Source organism: Apis cerana, linkage group LG15 (genome assembly GCF_029169275.1).
Source record: "Apis cerana isolate GH-2021 linkage group LG15, AcerK_1.0, whole genome shotgun sequence".
Lineage (NCBI taxonomy): Eukaryota > Metazoa > Arthropoda > Insecta > Hymenoptera > Apidae > Apis > Apis cerana.
Window position 1 is genome coordinate 6,741,785 of NC_083866.1, and position 27,328 is coordinate 6,769,112.

At 41.4% G+C, this 27,328-nt stretch overlaps 2 protein-coding genes and 1 long non-coding RNA gene across 10 annotated transcripts in view; 1 reads left to right on the forward strand and 2 right to left on the reverse strand.

Moving 5' to 3' along the window:
• The window catches only part of LOC108002292 (uncharacterized), a 137,747-nt gene that overhangs the window by 1,647 nt on the left and 108,772 nt on the right, over nt 1-27,328 (forward strand). The window lies entirely within an intron of this gene.
• On the reverse strand, nt 16-13,374 carry LOC108002266 (uncharacterized). Its single transcript, XM_017063850.3, has 11 exons — nt 7,967-13,374; nt 7,337-7,479; nt 6,232-6,405; nt 5,935-6,142; nt 5,669-5,793; nt 5,459-5,592; nt 5,114-5,379; nt 4,899-5,046; nt 1,827-4,826; nt 675-1,733; nt 16-588 (listed from the first exon to the last, which is right to left on the reverse strand). Exons 1-11 carry the CDS (start codon nt 8,131-8,133, stop codon nt 130-132), a joined length of 5,883 nt encoding a protein of 1,960 aa, XP_016919339.2. The 5' UTR covers nt 8,134-13,374; the 3' UTR covers nt 16-129.
• Nucleotides 18,984-27,328, reverse strand: part of LOC108002290 (complexin) — a 215,973-nt gene continuing 207,628 nt past the window's right edge. For 5 of the 8 annotated variants that reach the window (XM_062085855.1, XM_017063883.3, XM_062085857.1 and 2 more), the window contains 2 exons: nt 20,872-21,001; nt 18,984-20,046 (listed from right to left, as the gene is read on the reverse strand). In XM_062085855.1, coding sequence (XP_061941839.1) covers nt 19,970-20,046; nt 20,872-21,001 — 207 coding nt within the window. In that variant the 3' untranslated portion in view covers nt 18,984-19,969. Of the gene's footprint in view, nt 21,002-27,328 lie in introns of all 8 variants that reach the window. The other 3 variants (XM_062085853.1, XM_062085854.1, XM_062085852.1) reach the window with 2 other exon arrangements.

Here is a 27,328-nt window from a genome sequence, read left to right on the forward strand (position 1 = left end):
TATTCGTTACAAACAAACGTTTTACAACATCTTTTTATTTAGGTCAAAAAATATAAAAATTACACGAAAAATATTATAAAAATAGAATGTATACAAAATTAAAATACGTTATAAGGTTGAAAAAAATTTTTATCCACGAAGAATATTCGTGACTCCGTTAAGCAGCATGAAAAATTTTCTTACATTCGTTATCGCGTTTCGAAAAACATTTTGAGCGGGATCTATCGATCTGGTACTGGTCGAATTCCTTTCTTGATCTCCCTTCGCGATCGTCCTATTATAATTCTCGTCCAAATTCTTGATTAACTGTTCCACCGATCCCGTGAAATTTTCCGCTTTGTTTAATCCGTCGATTACCACATTCCCTATCTTTGGTAGACTCTTTTCTATAAGGAACGATAATCCATCATCCTCTTTCTTGTTTCTTCTTACGTTCTTCCTCTTACTCTTGTCGATGCTCCCTTTCGGCATGAATTTTTCAAGCGGTATCTTCTGAATCAGCGATTTTTCGACGTCGTCGATTTCACCGAATGTCGGAATCTTTGTGCTCGAAGGTTCGTCCAGATGTTGCAATTCGGACGGTTGTAGCTTGAAAAGGAAGAGATTCGAGTGTTATGCAAATTTAAAAAAAATGAGGAAAAGCAAGATCGTACATGTCTGTTCTTAAACCTTACCTTTTCCACGTTGGTATTTTCGCCTATCTTCTCTCCATTCTCTGCCGCTTCTCTTTCAACCCTTCTTCCGGATCTTTCCATCCATGGCAACGTCGTTAACGCCGTCCCGTGTTTGTCAGAAAGAGGTGATCTTTCTGAACTTAAGCTTGCCTCGTTTTCTTCTCCCTTACTTTTCTTCGTATCCGATTCATTTTCCACATCTTCTTCGATTCTGAGAAGATTTTCGTCAGAAATTTCCTTTGAACTCTGCTTCAAACGCGACGAATAATTGTTCGCTTTACGAAGAAAAAACAGAGGCAGAGACCCGAAATATTCTTCTTTTCTCGATTCGGTAACGGCGTTTCTTCGTTTCCGTTTTATTTCCATCTTTTTCGAGTCTTTCTTCCTGTTATCGCTACTTGCGATATTCTCGTTCGAAGTCTCGTATATATTTCCATCTTCCATTTGCATTCTCCCTTCCGTAACGTTTCGACAACTTTCACCCTGTTGCTCGACTCCTTGTCCATCGACTACCTTTAAAGATTCTTTGGAATTTTCCTCGTTCGCGGAGGCTTCCTCGAATTCTCGATCATCTTCGGCTTCCACGATTTCTTCCGACCGCGTAACCGGTTCTTGTTTCTCGACGATCGAGTGCATGAAATTTTCCATTTTATCGTCCACGATGACGTTCCCCGATTTGAGAAACTCGTCGACAGTTTTGGGATCTAGATAATCGATGAAATCGTCGAGAAGATTTTCGGTTAATTCTTCTTCGCTCCCGTTTTTATCCTCCCGTTTGTGCTGCGTCGATTGACGAATCCTGAAAGGTTTGAATATAATAGGCTTCCAAATAATTTTGTATCTTTTCGAAGGGGTTTGCGAATCGGGCCTCGATGTCCTCGAACTTTTGTACAATTGCAAACTAGGATCCCCTCCTTTGTATCGGGATGGGTCGATTATGTATATTTCTTTCCCCTTTGGGGGTTGATCCGATTCTTCCTCGGAATATCGAACGACTTTAATACTTCCGAGATAATTTTGCAGGAGACGATTGTGGTTGGGCGAGCGTCGAGGCGATGCCTGTCGAGCAAATTAATTGAATGAAGAAAAAAAAAAAGAAAGAAAAGAAAAGAAACGAAACGAAAGAATCTCTTAATAAGAATAATTATTTACCCTCATCATTCTCTTCCCTGGATTCCCTTCGTAATAGTATATCCGTGGCCTTTCTACATCCTCCACCAGAGCGAAATAGACTTTGTCTTTCCTCTCGCCTTCCCCTTCGTCGGATTCTTCTCCTCTTTTCTCCGTATTCGATCGTAAATCCTCCAATCTTATATCTTCATCCAAATTATCGTAAGAACGATCAACGGGATCGCGGGAATTCTTGTCATTTTTCGGGTTAAAAATCCTCTTCCAAGTATTCCTATCCCTCGGAATTTCGGTCACCGGTGCATCATCCTGCTCGCCCGACACCCCCTCCTCACCCTCAACTTCCCTCTTCTCATCGTACTTGGTTGGTTGATACATCAGTATATAGGCTAATTTCTCGCGATCGATCATGTCACGAAAATCCTGGCTCCCCTTGATCCTCTCCCACGCCTCTCTTCTCCTCAGATTCCTCCTTTCCACGTTCTCCTCCTTGTCGACCGCCTCGTGAACACCTCTCTCGTACTTCCTCAACATCATCTGCCTCTTGTCACGCAACTTGTCCCGCAATTGTTTCATCTGTTGAGCACGATTCCTCCGATATTCCGCCGCCTCCCTCTCGATCGATCTCGATCTCGGGATGGGGAGCAACACGCGCGACTCCTTCAATTTACGAAACAAATCCCTCAAAGCCTGCAACGTTCTCACTTTCTTCGACAATTCGGATTGTCTTGCGACGTTTAATCTCGGCGCACGTTTCCTACTTTTATTTCTATTGAAATCGGCCGATGAGCGAGCGGGCGAGCTCCCTATTTTGACTTTCGCTGGCTTTTTACCGAGCAAAGGTTGCTCGAGTTTTGTCTCTCGTTTCGAACTTTCGTCATCGTAATTGTTTTCGGATTCTTCCTTGATGACGATTCCCTCCGATAAAGCGGTAGTCGCCTCGATCGCCGCGCTCCAACTTTCCCCCTTTGTTGGGCTCTCCTCGCTCCCCTCCGTAAAGCCTGTAGAATTTTCTCGATCGGGAAAAGTGTATCCCTCGTTGTTAATCGTGGTGCTGTCTTCCTCGGAGAGAAACTTGCTCGCATCGCGTCTCACCGATCTTTCGGCCGATCGATCCGCGCCTTCCTTCGCGTTTAAAATGGTGGAGGGGGATCGTGGACGATCAGCGGACGACGCCACTTCGGGGCGGAGATCCGACCGGGTCTCCAAAGCAGGGATATTGGAATCGTGGCGCGGATCTCGAGCGTTCTTCGACTCGATTCGGGAGGACGATCCCGCAATCTTGGACGAATCCTCGCCTCGCGTCGATTTTTCTATTTTGGGCCCGTCCTCGAGGTCCGCGAACACTTCCACGTCCGTGTCCTCCCGCAAATTCGCGCGCACTATATCCTTGTCCAAACCCGCAGCGACGAGTTGCTGTTGTTTCGGGGGCGCGAGCGTGTCGATCTCGAGCGATTCCAACGACTCGATGGCGCCCCTTTTCGATCGGCAATCGCAAGTTTTCGAGCGTCGGATAACCCTGCAGTTGCAATCCTTGGAATTAGCATCGTCCTCTTTGATCATCTCCTGATCGAGTATTGCGCGCAAATCCGTTTTCCCCCTCTTCGATCTCTTGCTCCCGAGGTAATCGGCTCCGATCCAAGGACTCGACTCTTTGAAACCAGAGCTCGGATCTTGGAAATTGGAAATTTTTTTGTATATCGCGCTCTCCGCCGGTTGTGCTCGTTTAGAGAAGAACGATCGGATGGCAGACTCGTCTGGCTGGACGTTAGACGGTGAGGTATACGTGGGTCGATGATTTTTCGGAAAAGAGGTGGCCCCCTCGCGATCGAATTTTTCCAAAAACTTGCTATCTCGAATCGTGCCATCCGACTCGATCCTCACCATCTCGAATTTCTTCCCGTTCGTTCTATCGTTCCTTCCAATCTCGTACGTTTCCACTTCCCACAGTTCAGGAACTCCTATGCTCGTTTCCGCTCGATTGTTCCTCGAATTCTTGAAAAATTGGACGGGCTCGCGATAGAAGAAACGATCATCCTCGTCTTCGTCCCACGTACGAACGTCATCGATGTACTCCATTGAAACTTGCTCCTCGGAATCTTCGAATTCGTCATCCCTCGCTTCGTAATCGTAGTCGGTATTTAAGAAGGAATCCTCGTTAACGAAGGAATTTTCACGATCGAATCGGTAAAAATTGATGTCTTCCTCGCTATCCCATTCCAGAAAACTCGGTTGCTTCTTCTTACTCCTCCCATCTTTCCACCACTCGACCCCTCTAGATCCTTCTTCAACATCCTCGTTCCTCGCTCGTTTTCTCGATAGGCTACTCTCCCTTTTCGAATCGAAAGGGATTCCTCTCTCCTGGAGCAATTCTCTCTTGGCTCTGTCCAATCCTCGTGCCATCTCCCTCGAATCGATCGACTCGTTCAAGTTTGCATTCATCAAGAGATCGTAAAGGGACTTCAACGTCTCTTTCACGGTGGTGAACGACTGCGTCTTGTTCTCGTGATCGATTTCCTTCCTCATTATTTCCAGAGTGTTCTGTATCTTCAACATCAAAGATATCACGTCCGCTACCAGGTCGCCGATCGATTTTCTCAACTCCATCTTCGTGTCGCTCGATCCCATCAGATTCCTCAACCGCGACAACCGATCTTTGTACTCTTTCAATTTGCTTTGCACGTCCTCTTGGACCAGCGTAGACCCTTTTCCACCTTGCTCCTTAGAGTTGGACAGTACTCTCAGCTTCGGCAATGATTTCGCGTAATCGTAATCGTCCAGCTTCTTTTTCACGAATCTTTTCAACCTCTTCAGTTCCCTCTTTATGCTGTTTTTATAGATCGACGCGTCACCTCTCCGTTTCCTCTTGTCGATTTCATTCGAGCTAGCTCTTCTTTGCAGAGATCCGGCAACGCGTGTTTGTTTCGTATTCTCGTTGTCGATCTTCTCTTCTCGCGTAGTTCTCTCGTCTACGTCCACCGTCTCTTCCGTTCTCGGTGTCTCGTTTCCCGTGCAAGATTTTATCTGAATGGTACAAGAAATTAGTTTATTTATAAAGAGAGCAGCGTTTGGATATTTAGATAAACTTATATGCACTTTTAAATTGGGAATAATCCAGAAACCGATACTGCCCGACTGCAAACGGAGATCCACACCATGTTTCGTGTCGTTCAGAATCTTTGGACTCATCTCGGGGACCGTGTCGTTGATCAGAGTCAATAGTTTGTCATTCAAGAAGATGGTCCTGGGGGAAAAAATGATAAATACAGAACGATTCTTCCATTTTTCACGATTGATTACCTCACACTTACTCCGCGAACATTCGATTGGGCGCATCGAAACCTGGTGTAAGAACGTATTCGTGAACGTGTTCGGTTACGTTAATCCCTTCCAAATCGAACGTGACTTCGCGAGGATTCAAATTCACCCCGAAAATCACGACCGATCCGTCTTCGTATTTGTTGGAAGCGCATTGACAATAGAGGTAGATATGATCCTCGTTGCCATCGCCTTGAATCTTCGCGTCGAACACTTGCGGTCCAACGAGGCTCTTGTGGAGCAAAGACACCCAGTAATCCTGAATACGAAACGATGCATCGATTTTCGTTGGTTATTTATTTTTATATATATAAATAATAATTGGAGCTCGTTCTTACTGGAGTTGGATAAGTCAGGTCTGCCGGTTGCCTCATGATCACGTTCACGTTTGCTCTTGCCGAATTTCCTAGTCTTCTCGCCAACACGAGAGCCCCTATGTACAAATTCTTGCATTCTTCCGGCCTCGATTCGGCTTCGATCGAATAATAATAATAATAATAATAATAATTGGTCAAAGTGCGCTTACTATTATATCGAAAGTCACTCACCAATCCACAACGGTCGATCGTCTACGAATCGACCTATAGCTTTCAACAATTCTTCCTTATCTTCTTCCAAGTTATCCTGGTGTATGAACGCTCCTCCATTATCCAAAGTAATGCTCGCAAGGTCGCTGGAAACGATTTCGAAACAGCGTTACCGACCTGCGATACGCTCAATTTTTACCTCAATAATATTCATTCCGTTCGAAGAAGCAATAGCAGTGGCGTTTTTATCGAATAAGAGAAAGAAGAGAAGAAAGAGGAAAATTTACGGATGCCACGTGATCGCCGAAAGCGCGGGAATCGCTAAGCTGAAGTAATCTCGAAGATAATTTAGATGCTTCTCGTTATCGTAAATTACAACATCCGGCCCTGTAATCACGCTGTTCGAATATCTAGGAAATTCGTTCAATGATTTTCGTAGATCCAACGTTTGCCTCGCTAGATCGTTGCCCGTCAGATTGCATCTGATTTGGGGTTCTGCAAAAAAAAAGAAAAAAAAAATAATGGAACTTGAAGCGGAGAAATTGTAGATTCTTTCTCCGTTAAACGTTTCGATATTAATTTACCGTAACCCAGCTGCCAGTTGGCGTTAAAACCCATGTGATCGCTGAAAGAAATTATCTCCATCGCATCTTCGGCCCCTTCGATCGTCCTCCTTCGTCGATCGTCCGGCGAAACGCAGGCGATCACATCCAACCCTGCCTTTTCAGCCCACTGATGGGCCAATACCCAATCGGACTCTACGAATCACGAAACGCCGGATTGATCGATGGAATATCGCGATAAATATAGGAGATGGATATAGGAAAAGGTCAGAAATCTCGCGTGGAATCCTGCTTTTTTTTCCAATTACCGATTATTCTTCGCAAATCCTTGCAAAGTTCGTTTGTCGAATAGATAGAAAGAATAGGCGATGGAAGTGATTCGATTCGGGTAGAAGAGCAGAGGGAAGTTCTTTCTTGAAAGATTGGAAATTTTTTTACAAAATTTTTCCAATTACGATTTTTTCTTTTTCTCTGCAACGAAAGAGTAGAGATCTAGAATGGAAAAAGTAGGAGGGAATTGGACGCCATTTGTTATCGCCGCGCTAAGAGCGACTAAGATTCGAAAATTAAAGGATTCTATTTACTCGAGCATCTATTCATTTAGTCGAACAAACATTGGTATAATAACAAGTGGTAGGTAAAAGAGATTCATGGATGGAACAAAACAAAGGAATAAATTGTGTGTTACAAATATCGGATCATGTCGCGCAGAAATATTAAATTACTGAATTAATTAGAGAGGAGTTAGCGTTTGCGCAAGAATAACCGAGATTCGGAGAAATAACAGGTTGCGAATAGGTGTCCAGAACTGGAATGATGCCCGTGTATATCTACGTAAACCTTCTCGTTACTCTTCGCTAAACACCTCGAGTTCGTGTACCAACGTTCACCGGTGCATGAAGCATTGTTTAGGTTAATCCAGCCAGTTTCTGCAACTGGATTTCTGACCACTGCTGGGAAATTGACCGAGGAAGATACGTGTTTCCTCGTTAATGCAATTTTGGAGGGAATTCTTCGAAGGTATTTATTATGATAGAGAAGGAGGAGAAGGAGGCTCTGTCGAAATGAAATCGGAGAAGGAAGGAATCGTATGTTTTTCGAATTTCAATTAGGCGACGGAGCTCACCGGATAGCACGATTTTTCCCTTCTTTCCATTTTCTTCGGAATTTTGATCGGCAAAGTGGAAAAGAGTACTGCGTGGCCCTCCGAGTCGCAAATACGCTGGACTCAAGGCTCTCATCAGGTTTACGCTTCTCTCGAAATGAGTGCTGAAATGGCAACGATCACGATTTCGAATTATCGTTAAAAGATTACTGTCCAATGACTCGAGAGACGAGCAAAGAAGTTGGAGCTTTGCTCAGAGAAGTTCAATCTCTATAGATTTCTCCCGACGAGAATCGATAATGTAGTAGGCGGCGTAGAGGGTGAGCAGGGATCGAAATTTAAATTAAAACACGTACACCTTTTATTTCGTCGTAGATTGAATTTTGTTTTCAAAGGTTACACGCGGAATCGTTCTCGCAGTTTTTTTCCGCCTTTTCCATTCTACGCGTCACTTTTGAATCGATCTCCAAATTGCTCCTTTCTTCTTCTTTCCTTTCGTTCGATATCGAGTGGAGAAAAAAAAAAATATCCGAGGACTCGTATACTTTGATAAAATGTAATCTTTTTTAAATTTCGATCGCTCGAGATATCGGTTGATGGGCAAAAAGATTGATGAGAACTGGTTAATTATAAATACTCGTTGTTACGTACCTGACCGCATTTCCGGCCAACAGGGTTACCGGGTCGATGGTAAGACTGAGAAACTTGGGATCGGTGACAGCGATGGGCTCGTTCAAATCGATCCTCAACGTTATTTTCTCGGCCGAGCAATTACGAATTACGAGGAGAAGGAGCGAGAAGAGAAAAGTTTGCTTCATTTCGTCGCGATCGATATTAATCGGATGTTAACTTTCCATTTCAAAAAGTGTGGAAAAAGTGTTGGCGCACGCGTCGGAACAACGTGTCGCGGCAACGTTTTTATTCGCACTGAGCAACACGATCGTTCGAAAAAATAATAAGCGGAGTCGTCAATTGACAAGTGGCACGAGGAGTGGAGGTAGAACGTTCACAAGCAATTTTGAAATCGCTTACGAGAATTGCGTAAAAAAAAAAAAAAAAGAAGAAGAAAGAAAAAAAAGAGGAGAATTGGGAGTAGCGCGAATTGCACGCACAGCGGAATCCATTCGATCGGTTGTCGAAATTTCGATACAAAAGAAAATTCGATATCGTTTATATTAAATATAAAATTAGGATGTTGAAAAAGCGCGCGACGAAATGGTGGATGAGTTCGATCGAGAGAGGATGATTGATAAATAAATAGACGAACGAGTTGGTAACACGATTGATTTTTATTACATTTTTTTTTTTTCATTTTTTTTAGAACTAAATAACATAAACGCATATTTCTGGTTAATTCACTTTTGTTTATTACTCGTAATATTACTATTGTATTAAGAGCTATAACGATGAGGCGCGCCCCTAAAAATCATTTTCATGCTTTATCATTTTTTTTTCTTTTTTTCATTTTTATTTCTCTCTTTTTTTGTTAAACCTCATTTTTCTTTTTATTTTCTCTCTCTCGCATTTTGTGTCCTTCATCCCTCCCGCCGTGAAAGCTAAAAGAAACGCCGTGAATTTCTCGTACAACGTAGGAAGAGGAAAGCTCGATTATCCTTCTCTTTTTTTTTCTTTTCTTTTTTTTCTATTTTGATTTTATCCCCCGCTTCGTTATCGTCTTCGTTCAAGCTTTTTTCGGAGACTCTGATTTCGGTGACTCTGTCGCCTCCTCCTTGATACTTGAAATTTTTCCGTGTTCTGTTTTATTTTCTTTTTATTTAGTTGAAGGAAAGGTGGACAGGAAACGCGATCTGGAGGAAGAAACTCCGACACGCGTTTCCTGTTTCCTTCCTTGGCTCTCTCTATTTTTTTTTTTTCTTTTTTCCCATCGTTTCAAGGGTCAAGAGGAGAGTCGAAGTAGAGAAAGTAGGACTCTATGCATTTTTTACGCTTAACCAAGAGCCGAGATCGTGCTCAGGGGGATGGGTTTGACGGGGGATGTTCACGGGTACAACTACGAAATCTTATCTGTCTCTTGTTTCTTGTTTCGTGTTTCTCGTGTGAGAATAGTGGTTCTCGTGATCATGGTGTATATTCGCTCCTCCATTAACCTTTTATTTGGCACGACTATTTTAATTTGGCCGTTTTAATATCTTTCGAATTTTTTTGTATATATATATATCGAAAATCGAAAATCGAAAAAAATCTCGATTGCCAATTAAGACAAGATATCGATTACTTTTTGCTCGAAATGCCGATAAAAAAAAAAGTTATTCGAAAAAATAAATTTCTTTACTTTCTTTCGATTCGCTAAATAAAGGGTTAACTTTTTCACGCGCATGTACGTATTTACGTGTGTCCGTGTCCATGTGTAGGTGGTGTGAATAAGTGGTCGCTTATTATCTAGGTTACTTTATTTTTATATCAGTGTTTATGTGTATATATATATATGTATATATATATTATACATAATCTAACAACAATATATAATATTATCATCATCATTATCATCATCATCATCATCATCATCATCGATCCATTCGGCGTTACTTGTTTTCCTCTTCGAAAGTTACGTAATAATATATTCAAACGATCAATTCTCCATTCTCGTTCCAGCGATTCACTCACTACTCACACTATTACAAGATAATCTTTTACTATTCCCCTCTCTGTTGATGTACAAAGCTCATTACTACCCCTTTTTATCAAGAACTTTTTTCCCTTTATATCTGCCGAGCAAGGTTCGTGCGATTTTTAGGCATTCGAATGACCCCGAATATGCCCTTCTCTCATCTTCACCAATCTTCTCTCCCCTAATTTATTTTTATTCCCCTCGACGTTTTCTTTTTTTCGTTTTTTTGTCTTTTCTTCTCTTTCTTTCTTTCTTTCTTTTTTTTCTTTTTTCTTTTTTTTTACATCGTTTCTCCTATCACTTCCGTGCAAATCTTTATACACGATTAACGATTACAATAAAATTATTGGTCGTTGCATGCAGCTAAAAATGCTTCGCATCTTCGAAATATAAAATTACACAGAGATCGATGTGAACGTACGGGTTGCAATTACGTAACTTCGAAGTTTTTTGCTCGAAGTTACGCAGTAGTATCGTCTTTTTATCTATTTCTTTTTTTTTATCTTTTTTCTTTTTCTTTTTTCTCCTTTTATTACATTTATTACTTTCGCGCGATCCTCGATCGAAAGAAACATCGATGAGGACAAAACATCGACGCTTCGTTCACGTCTCGTATCGCGCGCGTGTGTGAGATTGTGTATATGTATGTGTGAGTGTGAGTGTGAGTGTGTGTCCGATCACCCTTAGATGCACTTACAAGTGTCTGATGTGCGTGTTCCTAATACGCGAGTTCCTAATTTTTCTTTCCCTCCCTCCCTCCCTCCCTCCCTCCCTCCCTTCCCCCCTCGGTTTTTTTTCTTTGTTGTATAAGACAAAACGCATAACATTTAATAATTATAGGCATCCGTAGTATTGCTTCTCGGTTCAACGAATTTACGAAGATACCGGGGCACGGTACACAGGTGTGATCTGCATTATCATTATCATTATCATTATCATTATTATTATTATTATTATTATTATTATTATTATTATTATTATTACTATTATTACGTCGTAACACGGTGAAACACGGCCGTTTTCACACGATTCGACGGAAACGGAACGGAAATCGACAGACGGCATGGAGGAGGGCGATACAATTCCTCCATGCGTGTATAATTCACGGTCTCCCAGAAACGAATTTGCGTCGATTCGCACATTTTTAATTCCATTTACCGGAAGAAATTCTGAAAGAAAACAAACGGACGAAAATCCAATTTCGGGGAAGAAGGTTTCGGTTCGGTTAAATTATTCAGGCCCCCTTTCCCGCTACGAGGACGAGGGGCGGCGAGTTTGACATTTTTTTCCTTTTTTTCTTTTTATTTCCTCGGGAGAAGAATTTGAAATTTGGAATTTTTCGCGCGCCCAAAGTAAATTGGATTTTTCTCCATTCGGAGGAGGCGCGTTTTCCGCGCGGATGGATGTGATGGTGGCTTTCGTGTTGGCCGATTAACAGAATCGAGTTTTCGCGGAATCGAGCGACAGCGTGTATACCGTGTTCACGGAACCCCTATATCCGAAAAATCGCACAAGTCCGCTCGAAGATGGTGGTAGCACGTATCTCTCGTCGTCGAATGGCAGCTGTTTGAAAAAGAAAAAAAAAGAATTGCGTTCCTCGTGTTTATCTTTTCGCCTCGAAAACTCGCCGATTATCGCTGCAAGCTCTCCCCCTTTTTTTCCTCTTTCCCTTTTAACGTCGTCTCTTCGTTTTTCTTCGGCAACTCCCTTGTATGTATACAAAGCTATGCGACTACTTACTTAACATCGTGATTTCTTCCCCCCCTCCCCACCCCCCTTTGTCTTTTTATTTAACTTCTTTTTCTTTCCTTTCTCTCCTGTTTTTCTTCTTCTTTTTTTGAATTTTCATCCGGTATTTTCTCAACGGTATTTCTCTCGCTTATCGTCTACAATATTTACCGTTTTACAACGTTAGTTCCATCACTTTGTTTATTCTTTTTTTTTTTTTTTTTTCTTTTCTTTTTATTTAGTGAACGCATTGAAAAAACACACGTGCAAACGCGTTTTTACATTACGCAACGATCGTCATCGAGATCACCCTCTCGTAGTGTAAGAGATCATAACAATAGTACGTTGATTTAACATTAAAGTTTATCATTATTACTTTATAATGCGTTGTGTCGTTGTCTCTGAATAAGTCGAGTCGGTTCTTCCTCACGTTCTTACTCCGGTAATTAATTAATTACTCTCCCCTCTGAAATTTTGAGAAGCCTTCGTTCCCTTTTCTCTTCTACTCGTCTTTTTTTTTCGAATAATAAAATTCGGATCCGAAATTAGAGACGTATTTTCCAAAATTGCGGAAGTTTCTCCTCCCCTTTTGCGATATTTCTGAAAAAACGATTCACCTCTTTGTGTCTTCTTCGTTCGATCGAAGATTTAAATTTCGAATAAAAAAAAATCGAACTCAAAATTAGAGACGAACGTGTTTACAAAAAAAAAAAAAAAAAAGAACTTCTCTTTCTTCCCGGAATTTTGAAAAATCCTCTCTAGTTTCATAGTAGTTAGAGTAGTTTCTGTCCAGGGATCGAAAATTCGATCGGTCGAGTGAAAATCGGGGACAAAAAAGGTATCCCAAATTTCCAAAGGGGACGCAGCATCTGCATCTCGTCTTCCATTCATTCGTTTCGTAGAACGAAACCACGAATAACGAAAAATCTTTCGGTTATTCTAAACGCAGGTCTAGGTAATACGCGAGACTATGTACATGAAGAAAAGAACGTTGTTAACACCTGTCGTTATAATCTTAACGTTTCGGCGCATTATCGTACCTAACGCGTTCTTTTCGTAATTTTCTTCTTACTCCTTTTTTTTTTTTTTTTAGTTTCTCTCTCTCGTTAAACACTCGTTACCTAAGGAACCTAAGGAGGGTCCGTTAACTATCTTTTACAATATTAATTCCACGCGTGTCTCGTTTCGACGAGTCAGTTGTACTTTTCTAGCGAGTACTACTTTCTAATTTATAAGTCCAATTCGTCGAGATCGGTTAAAATCGTGACGAACCTTAGTTGGCTCTTCCGCCCCTTTATAGATAATAGAATTCTCTCGACGTGACGCGTCGAAAACGAGACTCTGTTATTTTCTTTTTTTTTTATTCATTTTGTTTGTTTGTTTTTTTTTAATCATAATAATCACGATCGTCTAAAACACGAATCAAGTAGATTTATTAAAGTATCACTTGCCACGTGCCGCGTATAGGCTTAGGGTGGCTTCATAGGTAAAGGATGTGAAGGACAGAGCGATAAGTGGAATAGTTGATTTGATCGAAACGTATGTGTGTGCAGCAAAGTGGAGGATTCGAAACGCTCGTTAAAGAAAAAAAAGAAAGAAAAAATTAAGGAGACGGAAGGTAGACAGCTCGTACCTAAAAAGATGAAAGATAATCGAAGAGGGGAAAGTTTGCGGAATAATTTCCACGCGACTGGTTTTTTTTCTTTTTTCTTTGGAATTTTGATTCCTCTCAAAATTCGTTTCTACGATTTCTTGCTTCGTTTTGATTTTTCGGACCGCGTTCTTTCTCGTTCTGTTTCATTAAGGATCACACAAGGAAGATCGAAACTTCGCCTTTTAACCCGAATCGTTATATTTTTCTCCTCTACTTACTTGCAACGACACTGTTAAATGTTGGATTTCGCATTGTCGCGTACACGTGACAATTGGTGGATGAAATTTGATTTGTTTAATCGTAAGCGGTAGTGAAAAATCGTCGGCAAACGGCCTTGCTCGTATCTCGACAAATTAAATAACAATGGATGCGTTTATATAATGCGTTTAAAAATATTTCGAGTTCTATTATACATAGGAACTTACACAGAGATAAATCATTGACACGTTAATCACATCGCTTTTTTTTTTTTTACATTTAAATCAAATTAGAAACGAAACGAAAGGCACACAGAGCTTTTAATTGAATTTACACGTACGATGTAATGCGAGGGGGGGAAAAAAAGGGGGAAAATGTCAAAGCTAGACTAGATATTTAACATCGACTAGAGAACGTATATCGAAGTATATTGATCACATCGAGAAACAACAACGACACACGACATTAATCAGCGATAACAATAGCGTAAGACTTCTTTTTTTTCTTCTTTTTTTAAATTATTTTTTATTCGTTTTATTCGTTCGCTTTTACGCGTGACGCATGCATTAAGTAGTCGTGACTTTAAAGAGCATACACATCGAGTAGTGGACACATCGAGCGAGAAGGCATATACGAGACGACAGGCAGAGAGAAAAAAAATTTGTTTACTTTTAGGAGGACGAGTGAGAGAAGAGGAAGAGAGAAAGAGAGAGAGAGAGAGAGATCGAAACAGAGAGGACAGACAGAGAAATAGTTAAAGAGAGCGCAAGGAATAGGGAAACAGTCTATTATTTTTAACTATACACGTTTCCTGTGTTGCAAGTTTCAATCTGTTCATTCAAGTTTCTGAAATATGTCGGGGTTGTCACTTTGTTGACCAATTGATCGCTTTCCTTCTCGATATCGATCGCGAATTCTCGCGACGAATATAACCTCGCTTCGTGTTGCACCGAAACTCATGCCACTTCTTTCACTACGAACCGCGTGACGCGGACAATGCTTTACACACTCCGTATAGTAACTATTAGAATATTATTCAATTCAACTTATTTGTGTTTCGTTATTATTATATTTATATTATCGAAAAATTCGCAAGAAAAAACATACGAGCGTATATCTCTCTCTATTAGAATCAAATATATAGTTATAATGTATACACCTTTGGATTAATTAATCGTGTAATTGACTTCAAGTGTTATATCAAGATTAGAATCGCACAGAAGAATCTGAATCTGCGAGACAATTACTTTTTTTTCGGGCTGGGGAAGGGCTAAGGGAAGGAGGGTGAAGGAGGAAGGGGAAGGGGGAGTGTATGGCGGTGTGTGAGGATTCGGTCGGTAAAGGGGAAAATATGCTTGACGAGGGAGGAAAAGGGCGCATTTTTTAAAAGGAATAAGGACGAGGAAAAGTGTAGAGTAGAATCGTAGGTTCTAGGTTCACATTTTAAAGCGTTTTTACAATCTAAAGAGATCGTTTATGGAGAGAAAGAATGCGAGTCTCTCCGCGGATCTTCGAAAATCATCGCGATATGTCATCACACTCTACTCTCATTGGACTTTCTTCTTTGTTACTTTCGAGTAGCAAAATAACGGCGTTCTCTAGTTTTGATCTCTGTTACTTTTTTTTTCTTTTTTTCTTCTCCCCCTCACCCCGTTTCTTTTCTTTATCTTCATAAGTCGACTGATCTTCGAAGATCTTACGCGCGATAAGAGAAGATCCAACCAACGACATCGACATCGACAGACAAGAGAGAGAGAGAAAGAGACAGTTTGCATGCACGTTGAGACACGAAAGAGAGAGAGAGAGACAGACAGACAGGCAGAGAGAAAGATAGAGAAAGAGAGATAGATATATATATATATAGAGAGAGAGAGAGAAAGAGAGACTATGTCAAGTAGATTCAGATGCGAAGCACGTCCACTTCGCTTTCTTGTTCTTCCTTTTTGTTTTTAATCGCCTCGTTCGATAGAAATTTATACAGACGAGTTCAACGTTTTCTCGATCGCTGTTATCGTAAATATAACCAAATATTAATTGCGTCTAATCTTGTCAAATTTTATTTTTATTAATATAATTTTTTCCAAACGATATAAAACGAGTAATTTTCGATTACTACGAAATGATTCGCGATATCTGCGGATCAAAAAGAAAAGAGAGAGAGAGAGAGAGAGAGAGAGAGAGAGAGAGAGAGAGAGAAGGAAACGACAAAAATAAAATCGAATCTACGCGCACAATCTACGCGAGAGTTTTTTTATGTTCGTTGGTGAAAGTTCTCTGGCAATCCAGCTGGTCGAAGGGCTATATAAAGTCGAGCGGTGGAAACGTTAGAAAAGTTCTCGGTTTGTTTTTCGCGGACAAACAGCTGCCAAGAGATATTTTACGGCAGTTCGAGTCACGGGAGAAAGGGGAGTTGAACACGGAAGAGGTTTTTCGAAAAGTTGGAAGGGGGGAGGGGGAGAGAGAAAAGGCTGTCGGTTGAATTTCTTGTAGACGCTGAAACTTACTTTCTTTCCTGCTCGTTTGGAGAATTTAGCGATCGAGAAATCGTTTTGGATATCGAGCGGCGGTTTTCTATAACGAGGCGGCTCCTTGGCGATTTGCGTCATTGTTCGTTCGTAAATAATTATACAGTGCGCCCGAGTAATAAGTATGGCTGGCCGGATAAAATAGTAGATCGTTAAAAGTTTCAAAATTTTTAATATCGTAAAGTATATTCTCCGCTTCCAATTACTCCAAGGTTCGAAGTTCGAAAAAAAGTATGGACGCATTACCGAAGTTTGTGAAGAAACTTTTAAAGCACCGGTGCTCTCGCATCTTTTTCGATAGTCGAATTCTACTATCTTTTTATTTTTCCCTCTCTCAGAGTTGCGGAGGATAAATCCGTGGACGTGCTCTCGAGAACGGCTGAGAATCGTGTCGACCCTTTGAAAATATGCTTTTAAACGTGTTTTTATACATCGAGAACGACAACAAGAGTGCACACAGAAAAGCTGCGACATGCGTCCATTTGTACACAGGAAAAAAGTTTGGGCTAGAAGGCCTTCCGACTTCTCACTTTCGACTGACGTTGAGGTTGCATTTTCCATTTTTAAAATAGGGACGCGGTCCTAAATGTAACACACGCTTAACTCGATGAGACGAGGAAAGCTCTTTTTTTTTCCAATCTCTTTTCTTCTTTTCCTCGTTTGATTCCCTCGTTTTATTTGCAATTTATATTGTTCGTCGGAGCGATTGAAATTTTTTTTTCCCTTTTTTTTTCTTTTTCTTTTTCCTTTTTAGAATCGATGAATAACAATAATCTTTCCTCGCGGCATATATATATATATATGTATGTATATATATATCGTCGATAAATGTTTTCCCTAGTTTTCCGAATGGTCAAGTATGATGGAGCGCGTGTTAGGAGAATCTCGAGCTCGCAAAGAAATCAGAAGATAGCCGTTGCTTCAGAGTCAGAATCAATCGATAGATATACGAGAAGATACGCTCGATAGTTAAGAAGAAGAATATACAAGAATAGATCGGTTTCGTTCGAACGAGGTTACGATTATAAACGAATATAAAAAAAAAAACACACACTCTCTTCTCACGATCATCTCGAAAAAGAAGAAAAAAAAAAAAAAAAGAAAGGAAAAAAGAAAAAAGAAAAAAAAAACAATTTCACGCGTTAAACGGCACGTTTATCTCGTCCGTAGGATTTCCTTTTCCATCGCGGCGTATCCTTTTTTTTTTTTTTTGGCCTATCATACCCTATACATATACCAACTCAGAATCACGTTACACGACGTTACGCAAGAATCTACGTTACAATGTATATATCTTTAATTTAAACAGATTTTTTTTTTTATTCTCAGTCTCTTCATTTAAACGTATCCGATCTTTCGATCGAAGGAACAAGAAACGTTCTCGAACGAAATGCTTCTTTTTTTTTCTTTTTTTTTTCTTTTTTCTTCCTCTCTCTTTCCGATTATTAAGTCTCTAAGTGTTACGCAATATGTGTATCCGTATGTGTGAGCATTTGAATTCCTCGTTTTTTTTTTTTTTTTTTTAATATTCTCGTATATGTATAAGGCTCGCGTTACTTGCCGGCAGTCGATGCTCCGTCCATCCCGTCCACCAATTTGTTGTTCACTCGTCGTTCTCGGTATGCAACGCGTTTCGTGTGTTTTTTTTCTCCACGACAACGAGACGGCGACGAGAACGTAGAGAAGCACAAGATGAAAAGATTGGTGAACCGGTTCGAGAAAGGATGAGACAATGGCTACTTTGCTCGAACGTTTCCGGCGGTAACACCTGAAAACTTATCCCCCCCCTCCCTCCAGCTAAGAACATCTCGATCTCGAATCGCGACACTCCTCTAAAATCACTATTTCCCGTTCTAAACGAACATATTTTATTATCGATTTTCTCTTCCTTTCATCTAACGATTAACCTACTATTTACTTTAATTACACTCGATAGAAACGCACTGTATAAACGTGAAAGAAAGGCATTTCTTTTCTTTTTTTTTTCTTTTTTTTTCCTTTTTTTTTTTTTAATTTTATTTTATCTATTTAATTCGTTTATTATGCATCTTTAAACGCGCGAGAGTCAGTGCTGCTCGATTCGTCGAGCTATTCTTAACGACACGTTTTTTTTTAGCTTTTTTTTTTATAACCGTTTTATCTATTTTTTTTCTTCTTCTTCTTCTTCTTCTTCTTCTTTTTCTCTTTGGTAATGTGTCCTAACTAAATTGTCCCTAAGAATCGATCAGGTGTTACGCGTTTCGCTCGCGGATCGATCGCGATCGAGCTATATTGCCGAGAGGTAAAATTGGAAAAATTCGAATTTGGACGGAAGGGAGAGCAAGGGCCGCCGGTTACTTTTTATTTCTCTCTTGTTGCTCGTTTCCTGGATTATATCTTCTTCTTCTTTTTTTTTTTTTTTTTTACTTCTCTCTCAGCTATCCTTCTCCGTCTTTTTTAGCGATCAAAAACTCTTTGGTCTCTTGATTCGTAGTTTCTCGTGGCCCTCGATCCTTGTCTTAACTTTGTTTCTCTAAATATAAACATTTAATGATAACAATAATAAGAACAATGACCGCGGTAATAAACTATGAGAATAATTAATAACTCGAATAATAATAATGACTCCTTCTTCCATTCTGATCTCCTTGTTATTTGAACAGCCGTCGAACAAACTAGTGACTACGTAACTCTGCTACCGGTTTTTTTTTTTTTTACCACTATATGTTCGAAAATTCACTAGAAACTTAGGTACTAATTTTACGTCTTTTTTTTTTCTTTTTTTACTTCTTTCATTTTTTCTTATTCGTATATATATATATATATTTCTTCATTTTATATTTATATATATATAGATATATTTATTACGCACGCGCCCTTCGACTGCTCGCGTCTCATTTACGCCACGATACTAGATTTTCGGATCGATCAAACGATTTTTTCGCTTCTTCTCCCTTTCTTTTTTTCCTTTCCTCTTTCTTTTTTTTCTTTTCCCTTTATCCTCGCCGATAGTCTCGTCTCTTTCCTCTCCTCGAATCGTAAGGCATAAACGAATTCTCCTTTCTTTCGGATCTTTTCTTCGCCCTTCCATCTTTCTCTCCGAATCTAATATTAGCGAACTCTCATACTATTTCCACTTTCTCGTGTCTGCCGCAATGTCCTCGCTTTTTATCCCGTCATCGTCCCCTAGTTTTTTTTTTCCCCTATCATATATTCTCTATATTTATACGCACTCGGTTCTTCACTCGATCGGTTCAAATCCTGGAAACGGTTCATCGTCACTCTCGATCATCCCGATAACTCGACAAACCGTTTGTTCGTTGTTTCGACGCGAGAGATCTCTCGTCCTCCTTCTTCGAAGAATCTCTCCAGAGATTCTTCCATTCCCAAGATCACCCCGTGGCCATATCCACGTAACGATCTCTCGAATTCGTTTCGATTCGGGTCGACAACCGCAACGGACGACACTCAAAACGCGATCATCATCACCCCCTCCGAGATTTCCCCCCGTCGAAAATCGATCAGAATCGTCGGTTTTTCGGCTCGATTTCGATCTTTCACGCCTCGATGAGATCGATCGGTCGTTGGATCGGTCGAAGCTCGGCGGACGGGGGAGGAAGGAGGGGGGTGCGTGATGTCTCGAGTGTCTGATCGCCATCCGTGGACACGCGGTGAGAATCGATTCTCGATTGCACTCGAACGAGCAACAACAACAACACGACGACGACGAAGACCGAACCGAGGATTACAACGACGACGACGACGCTGAACCTTTCCTTTCGTATCGTTCTTTCCTTTCGCTTCTCCGATAACGCGTCAGATCTCGCTCGTTCTTCTCTTCTTCTTTCGTGGTGTCGTAGGGGCTGAGAGGCGGATGCGGCCCTGGCGGCGCATGATGCACCGCCCTCCTTACCGACCGCTTCGAGGAGTGTTAGGTAGGCTTATTGGAGGTCGCATTTACCATCAAGTACTTGCGCTTTGATCTCTTGTATATGCGTGTCTAACGCGTTCTTGATCTCTGAAAAACACAGCAGACACAACGTGTATAACATTAATCTGGATAGTTTTCTTTCTTTTTTAATAAAGTTGTTGATACATATTTGGGGGACACCACTTTTGGACCGATCGATTGTTAATCAAATTGAATTAGAGGCACCTCTCAAGATGTTTTATTCGGAGATGGAAATATAATTTCAATGTGGAGAACGCGAAATGAAAAATCGGTATGTAGATGGAAGAGAGAATCATTCCGTTTTTTCGTTTATTTCATTGTCTTTGAATTTAAATTTAAACATAAGCGTAACGTAACTTGTAACGCGACGAACAGACGGAACGTTTATTTTTCTCGTTTCCCACAAATTCTCGAATTTTCTAGAATCTCGAAAACCCAAAAGCGTGTCCACGAATGTATATATCATCCAACACCTTGTATACATTTTATTCGTTCGCGCGTAGGCGCGTATGTGCGTGTGCATACGCGCATACGTGTTCCAGTTTAGTTTACGAAACAATGGGAAATCGCAAATGAACGGTCGGAAGTTGGCTTGCAGTTTTTTTTCCAAACTCTTTCAATTACGCAACGCCGATTTCACCATGAGAATCGACCGGGATTGTGTGCGGCCCAATTTAGCCAACAGAGCTGGGACGGCGTTGTTTAATTTCTAACCAACGCTCGTTAACCCTTCATCGATCATCCCTTGTGCGCCAATTTAACTCGTGTTAATCGTATGCGTAATCATACCGCCCCTAATATCGCAAAAATTTGCTTCAACCCCCTCGTTTCTCTCTTCCCCCCCATCGACTATGCATTCTTCTCGAATGCGAGCTTTGAATCGACACGTACTTGTAATCTCGTCCTCTTCTTCCGCCTCGGCTTCCGCGGCCAATTCCTCTGGCGTCTTTTTCTTGCGCATCAAAGGATTGGGCTCCTCTTGAGTCATCTCTTGCACCTCTTCCCGCTTCTTTATGTTATACTGCAATGAAAACAGAAAAAAACCGAGAGGCGAATGAATAAAAGAAAGGGATTTTAGTTATTAGTTTATACGAGATTGCACGCAGTCGAAGAAGTTGACGAAGAAATTTCCTGCGAATTTCTTCTCATTCTTTCTTCAAAAGCGGCGGGATATTTGTGGGATGAGTGCAATGAGCTACTCGTTATATTTATTTTTCATATTTACAATTTCAGTAATGGTTAATGGTTAGCGTAGTTGGATTTAATCGATCGAAATCATCGTCTTTTTAAATCGTTTCAATTCCATCCCATCCCACGGTTGTTGTGTCTAGCGTGCATGTGCGTAGACAAGCGTTTAGAAATGTTTATCGTGTATGAAGCGGGGTTTTTAGATAGAAGGCTGATATCTTTGGGACGGCAGCAAAGCTCGCCAAGTTTTCTTCTTCATCGAAAGAATGTGGGTTGAACGTTGAAGACACTCGACGACAGTATTTCCAAACTTGCTTCTAACAAGAAAGTTACGAACGTGACGAAGTAACCGAGACCGAGACGTCCTCTTTCTCTTTAGGCTTTGACCATCGAAACCGTTTCAAAGGAGGCGTTATTCTCCCCTGCCTCGAGCTTAATCAACGACAAGGACCGCGAAAATTTAAGTAACGCGGAAACTTGTACCCGAGGCGAGCCAACGATCTATGCATAAACCTATCAAAGGGATTCTCTTTGGCCTAGCCTGAAAAATTGCAATTGTGGTTTCGACGAATTATATTTGCTCTCAAAAATTAACTTATAGCGTCCCGTTTCTTCAAATTCTAGACGTCTTATTTAGTCCGATCTCAAAAAATTAGCTCGTAGCTGTTAGCTTCTTTAACCATTCGATAATCGTTCAATTAACTCACAACCCTTATTTCGTTCATATTCTTTTAATATTAAATCTCGATAATCCATCTAAAGAGAAAAGAAAACAACCTAAATATGTTGGATCCAAATCTATTATTTTATTAACGTTTATTATTTCGACCTCAAAAATACTCGCAGCCCTTATTTCTTCTTTTAACACCGTCAAGATTACTATACCTTTCGATGATCCATCTGGAGAGAAAAAAAAACATCCCTAGACATATTGAGCCGAAATCTACTATTTTATTAACATTTATTATTTCGGTCTAGCCTCAAAAAATTATTCGTCTTATTTCTTCGTTCGTATTCTTTTAACATCGTCAAGATTACTATGCGTTTCGACGATCCATCTGGAGAGAAAAGAAAATATCCCTAGACACATTGGATCAAATCTATTATTTTATTAACGTTTATTATTTCGGCCTCAAAAATACTCGCAGCCCTTATTTCTTCTTTTAACACCGTCAAGATTACTATACGTTTGGATGATCCATCTGGAGAGAAAAGAAAACATCCCTAGACATATTGGACCAAATCTATTATTTTATAAACATTTATTATTTCGGCCTAACTTCAAAAAATTATTCGTCTAATTTCTTCGTTCGTATTCTTTTAACAAGATTACTATGCGTTTCGATGATCCATCTGGAAAGGAAATAAAACATCCCTAGACACGTTGAACCGAAATCTAAAGAGATTGCATCCCTTTTCGGCAACGGGTATCGGCCGAAGTTAACGGAGGAATCGTTTTCGAACAATCGGCTTAAAAGGCAAACAGTCAATCGCGTCTATCACATCGGCTATTAGCCGGCCTCCCTCACGCAACGGCTCGGTAATCGCATTAGCCCGACAATTTCAATTTCGGTATCATCGAATCCGCCCCCATGATTTCCAGGATCCGAAGCGCGAGATCGGCGCACGTACACGAGGGGGGCACACTGTTCCCCCCCCCTATTTACACTAGATTGTCTAGTTGCATCGAACCGCAATGACGTTGGCCGGGCTACTCGCTCGGCCTCTCTCGCGCTTTGTACCGCTGCCCACTCTTGTCCGCGGACAATGAGCCCGATTGCGGTACAAGCCGGACACGTGATCGGCACGAGTGCTCGCTTGCCTCGCCATCGCGGCATTGTAACCGTACTGCACGCGTATTGCGGCTATATCTGCAAACGCTATAAATTCTCCTCCTACTGGTCCAACGTCGTGCCGTTTCCCTTTTTGCCATCGGTCTTTCACGTTTTCTCTCTCTCTCTTTCTCTTTCTCGCGCGCGCGCGGGGATATCGTCCTTTTGTCCCCTCGCTCAGACGCGTCTTTCATTCCACGTCGTATCTTTGTCACCAAGGATTGTGAAAAACCTGCTGCTCCAATTCACTCCTCGCTCCTTTCTCCGTGCATTGTTGTTGAATTTTTTTTCCTTTTTTATTTTTTACAGAGGGAGAGAGGGAGAGAGAAAGATAGGTTTATAATAGTACGAGAGACAAATATCGCTCGAAATTCCACTAGTAGTTTTATACACGGATCTTTAGAGAAAAAGAGTGGGAACAAATTATTTTTATCGTTATCTGAAAATCCGAGATGTAAAGGATACTTTACGTTCTTTTAAAGAATTATTTATTTTCGATTATAATACTTTAGAATTTTTAAGGATGCTGCGTATTGTTCATCGATGGAAAGAAGTCTCGAAAGAAACGCTTATTATTTCATCTTTTATTGCTATAGTGTAGCGTGAGATGTCAGGATTGTCAACAAAGCATCTCGAGAAATTTCTTTCCACCAGTGAACAATACTTCGCAAGTATCATCGTCGGATTATATTGTTTAAAGGAATAGGAGGAATCGATTGATTTTGCGATAATTATTTCAGGGATAATTCGATTTTCCCTTGGCATTGATCTATCCCTCCATTTTTCTTGTTTTTCCCGTGTTCCATTCCATTAGCGGCGCGCACATTCGTGATGGGTGGCGGGTCGTGAACCAGCGTGAAGGAGACAGATAACTCGCGAGGAGGATAAACGGTACTCGCAATCATGTCAAATGTGATGCACTGATCGTGACGTTAATTAATGCTTCTCGACACGTGCAACAAACGCGTTACGACCCTGTATATATATATATATATATATATATATATATATATGTACGTATGTGTTGTACATTTTCAAGCTTTCTCGGCTGGCGTGAAATCCCTCAGTTAGTTCGTCTTTTAATTATCGGCTCTTTCCTCTCTCCCTCTCCCCTTCCCTCTTTCTCTCTCTCTCTCTCTCTCTCTCTGTTGTTTAAATTTCAGAGGTTGGCCAATTCTCGCGAGTGTGCCGCTTTGCATAATTGCGACGCACTCGCGCGCGAATCTCGCGCAGAGAGATCTTGAAACTCTTCTTTCGCCACGGGTGCGTTCTCTCGATTTATACGTGGTCTCGCGCGGGCTCTCGGCTGCATCTGTGTGCACGCGTCCTAGACGCGTCGCATCCGCATTGCGACATTTTTCCCGTGTACTTGTACTTGTTTGGCAAGCTTCCTCTCCCCTGCCTTTTTAATCCCCGCCCATTGAAAGATTTTGAAATTTCGGAAATTTCTTTTCGAGAAGTTTCCAGACGTCCAGAGATGATAATAATCCGCGATTCTCTTTTATCCCGTTTTCTTTTCGAGAGAATTATTCTCGAAACAATTTAAACGATTAAAAATTCGAACACGAACACGCCACTTTAGGTCGTAACGTTCGAGTTTTGTAAAAAAAGTGTGCAACTCTTTTATATACAAAGAAATGATCTTCAAGAACTAGGGTAGTTTCGTTCTCGAATCCGTTTGTACATCATATATATATCATCTTGACACGAGCTCTCCAGAAGACAGAAACTTTGCAAGCGGATGTTGCCCTTGTTACGAAATTAGTATTCGCCCGGTTTCCGTCTCTCGCAATCAGTCTAATTGTCACATGACGATGGATGCACACGCGATACGAACGCAACGCTATTTGTAAATTGTTCGTTGCCGATCCCCCGGGGGAAGCGTGGCTGGCGAGCTGGCGTGCGTATTTGCGAACACCGCGAAAGATCGAAATCGGCCGAATTCTCGTTACTGGTCGAAATGTATCCGTGTCAAACGAGAGCTAGAGTTTTTTGTTTTGTTTTTTCTTTCCTTTTTTTTTTTTTTTTGTTTGATTAATTAAAGCGAAGCGAAAATTGCCACGTCCTCGTCGCGCCAACTCGATCTCGTTTCTGCAGGAATTTGGGGCGCGATGACGTCGCGTAATGTTCTCGCCGGAAGGACGACGATCGCGATTGGCGCATCGGGTGCGTGCTCGATTTCAATTTCTGCCGAGTCGAGGCTTATTTTTTATTACAACGATCAGCGAATATTTCTCATTGCGTCCCGTTTTCGTCGAAATTGAAAAGGAAAAGGACAAAAAGGGGGAAGGAAAGAGAGAAAAGAAGAGAAAGAAAGGGGACAATAGGTAGGCAGAGCCATCAACGCTGCTTCTTTGTCTCGTTTCTTTTTCGCGAGACACGCTTTTATTTTTCCATCTTTCCGCGAGCTGATAAACACGTTGGGAAACGAGACCGATTCCGAAAGCCCTGCCCCCCTCCCCGCTTGCGTTATTCGATTAATCAGTACGTTGTAATTAATGGAATTTAATTAAATTTGATGTACCAATTACGTAAATTAATTTTCTAATTGGCCGTACGTGTCCGCGATTGTGGCTGTATTAAAATCCGTAATTTCGTGGCGGTTCTTTGTAAAGAAAGAGCGCGAATTTTATTGCCCCTCGTTGTACGTTTATTGCGTAGAAATCGGGGAAAGATATTAACAAACGCCCGTCTCGCTTTGTCCGCGAAATTGTCAGTACGTAAGCGTCGCAATGTAACGATATCGGTGTTAAATCGGTACACACAGTGGTGAGAAATATAACCAGGGAGAATTCTTATCTTTACATCTATACATCTTTCTCTCTCTCTATATATATATATATATATATGTATATATACGGAAGGTGTAAGAATCGTTTGGTATTTCAGTGAAACGGGTACACAGGATCGGTCAGAAAATTTCTTACGAGAAGATGATTCGCGTATTTTCGACGACGCGTGAATTATCGATTTGATTTCGATAACGCGATGACTATTTAAACTCGGTAACGCGGGAAATTTCGATATGAATGAGAATGGAATACCCTTTCACGGTATTTTAATTAAATTGATCAACTTATATGCCCTGGCCACAATCTGGTATTTAAAAGCCGCGTATTCGTAGTGGCTTGCACATTCATGCACGCACGCACACACACACACACATATTCTAGGAATAACGCGTATATCGATTCCTCTCCCGATGCTTGATCGCATTAACCGGCACTTTGTAACGTAAGTAGCCTTAACTCGGCTCGACGCGCGCATCCTTAAGTACTTTCCACGATGGTCCGTTGAACGTCTTAAAAGGAGTCAGCCTGACTCTATTAGGAAGTCGCCATATTGAATGCAGGGACTCCCTACTAGAGTCAATTTGACCCCAGTTAAGTTCAATCTTCTCTCTTCTCGCTTCACTTTTCGTGGGCCGTGGTCGCGCCCCTTCCCTTCCTTCTCTTCCTCTTCTCGGCCTCCGCTCGGAGCTTCCCCCGTTGTTGCTCCTTCTGTCACGTCCCTTCTTTTCTTCCGCGCCATTTTCCCTCTCGCTCTCCCCCTCTCCTCGTTCCTCTTCGTCACCCTTTGGCACTCTCGCATAGCATTCGAGGCAAACGCGATATCGATCGGACGCCGGATTTTAATCATCGCGTCGAAATCTAATTAACTTGACACCCGTCTCGGCCGTGTCTCGGCCGTATCGAGCCTCAAGAAGGATATTTAAGACGGCTTTACGATCTAACGTCATTCGTGATCGATGTTACACGCGAGAGAGACGCGACATGATCCGAATCGGACGGGATCCTGGCTGCGACCGAGTCTCGAATCTCGAATCGATTAACGTATATGATGATAATAGTAGCGATGGATTTTCGGATTCGGATGCCTTCACATTGCGAGCTTTAATTTTCTTCACCTTTTTCCCCTTTTTTCTCCTCCTCTTTCGATCGAATAATACCCCGATGAAAATATGGGCGAGTTAACGAGGAAAGCAGCTTCGAGTCCGATTCCAAACCCCCTTTCTGACTTTCCGTCGGTTTGATGCGCAGCCGTCCCCCCCTCTTCCTCCCCGGTACACTGGGTTCTCAGTATTTTCCATGCCATTTTATCGACACCAGTCAGTCTGGCGGAGAGACACCACCAGACCAGTTTCCCCGGGTGTGGGTCATGAATTTGTGAAATTGGAAAGCTGTCTGTTTCTCTTCTTCTCTTCTCCCCTCCATTTTACACTTTCCCCCCGCTTTTCTCGTCGCGCGTCCGAGCCCTTCCCCCCCGGATCTCCACAAAGGGACAAAGGGTTCTTCGGAATATTCGGAAGAATACGTGACGGCGGGGAT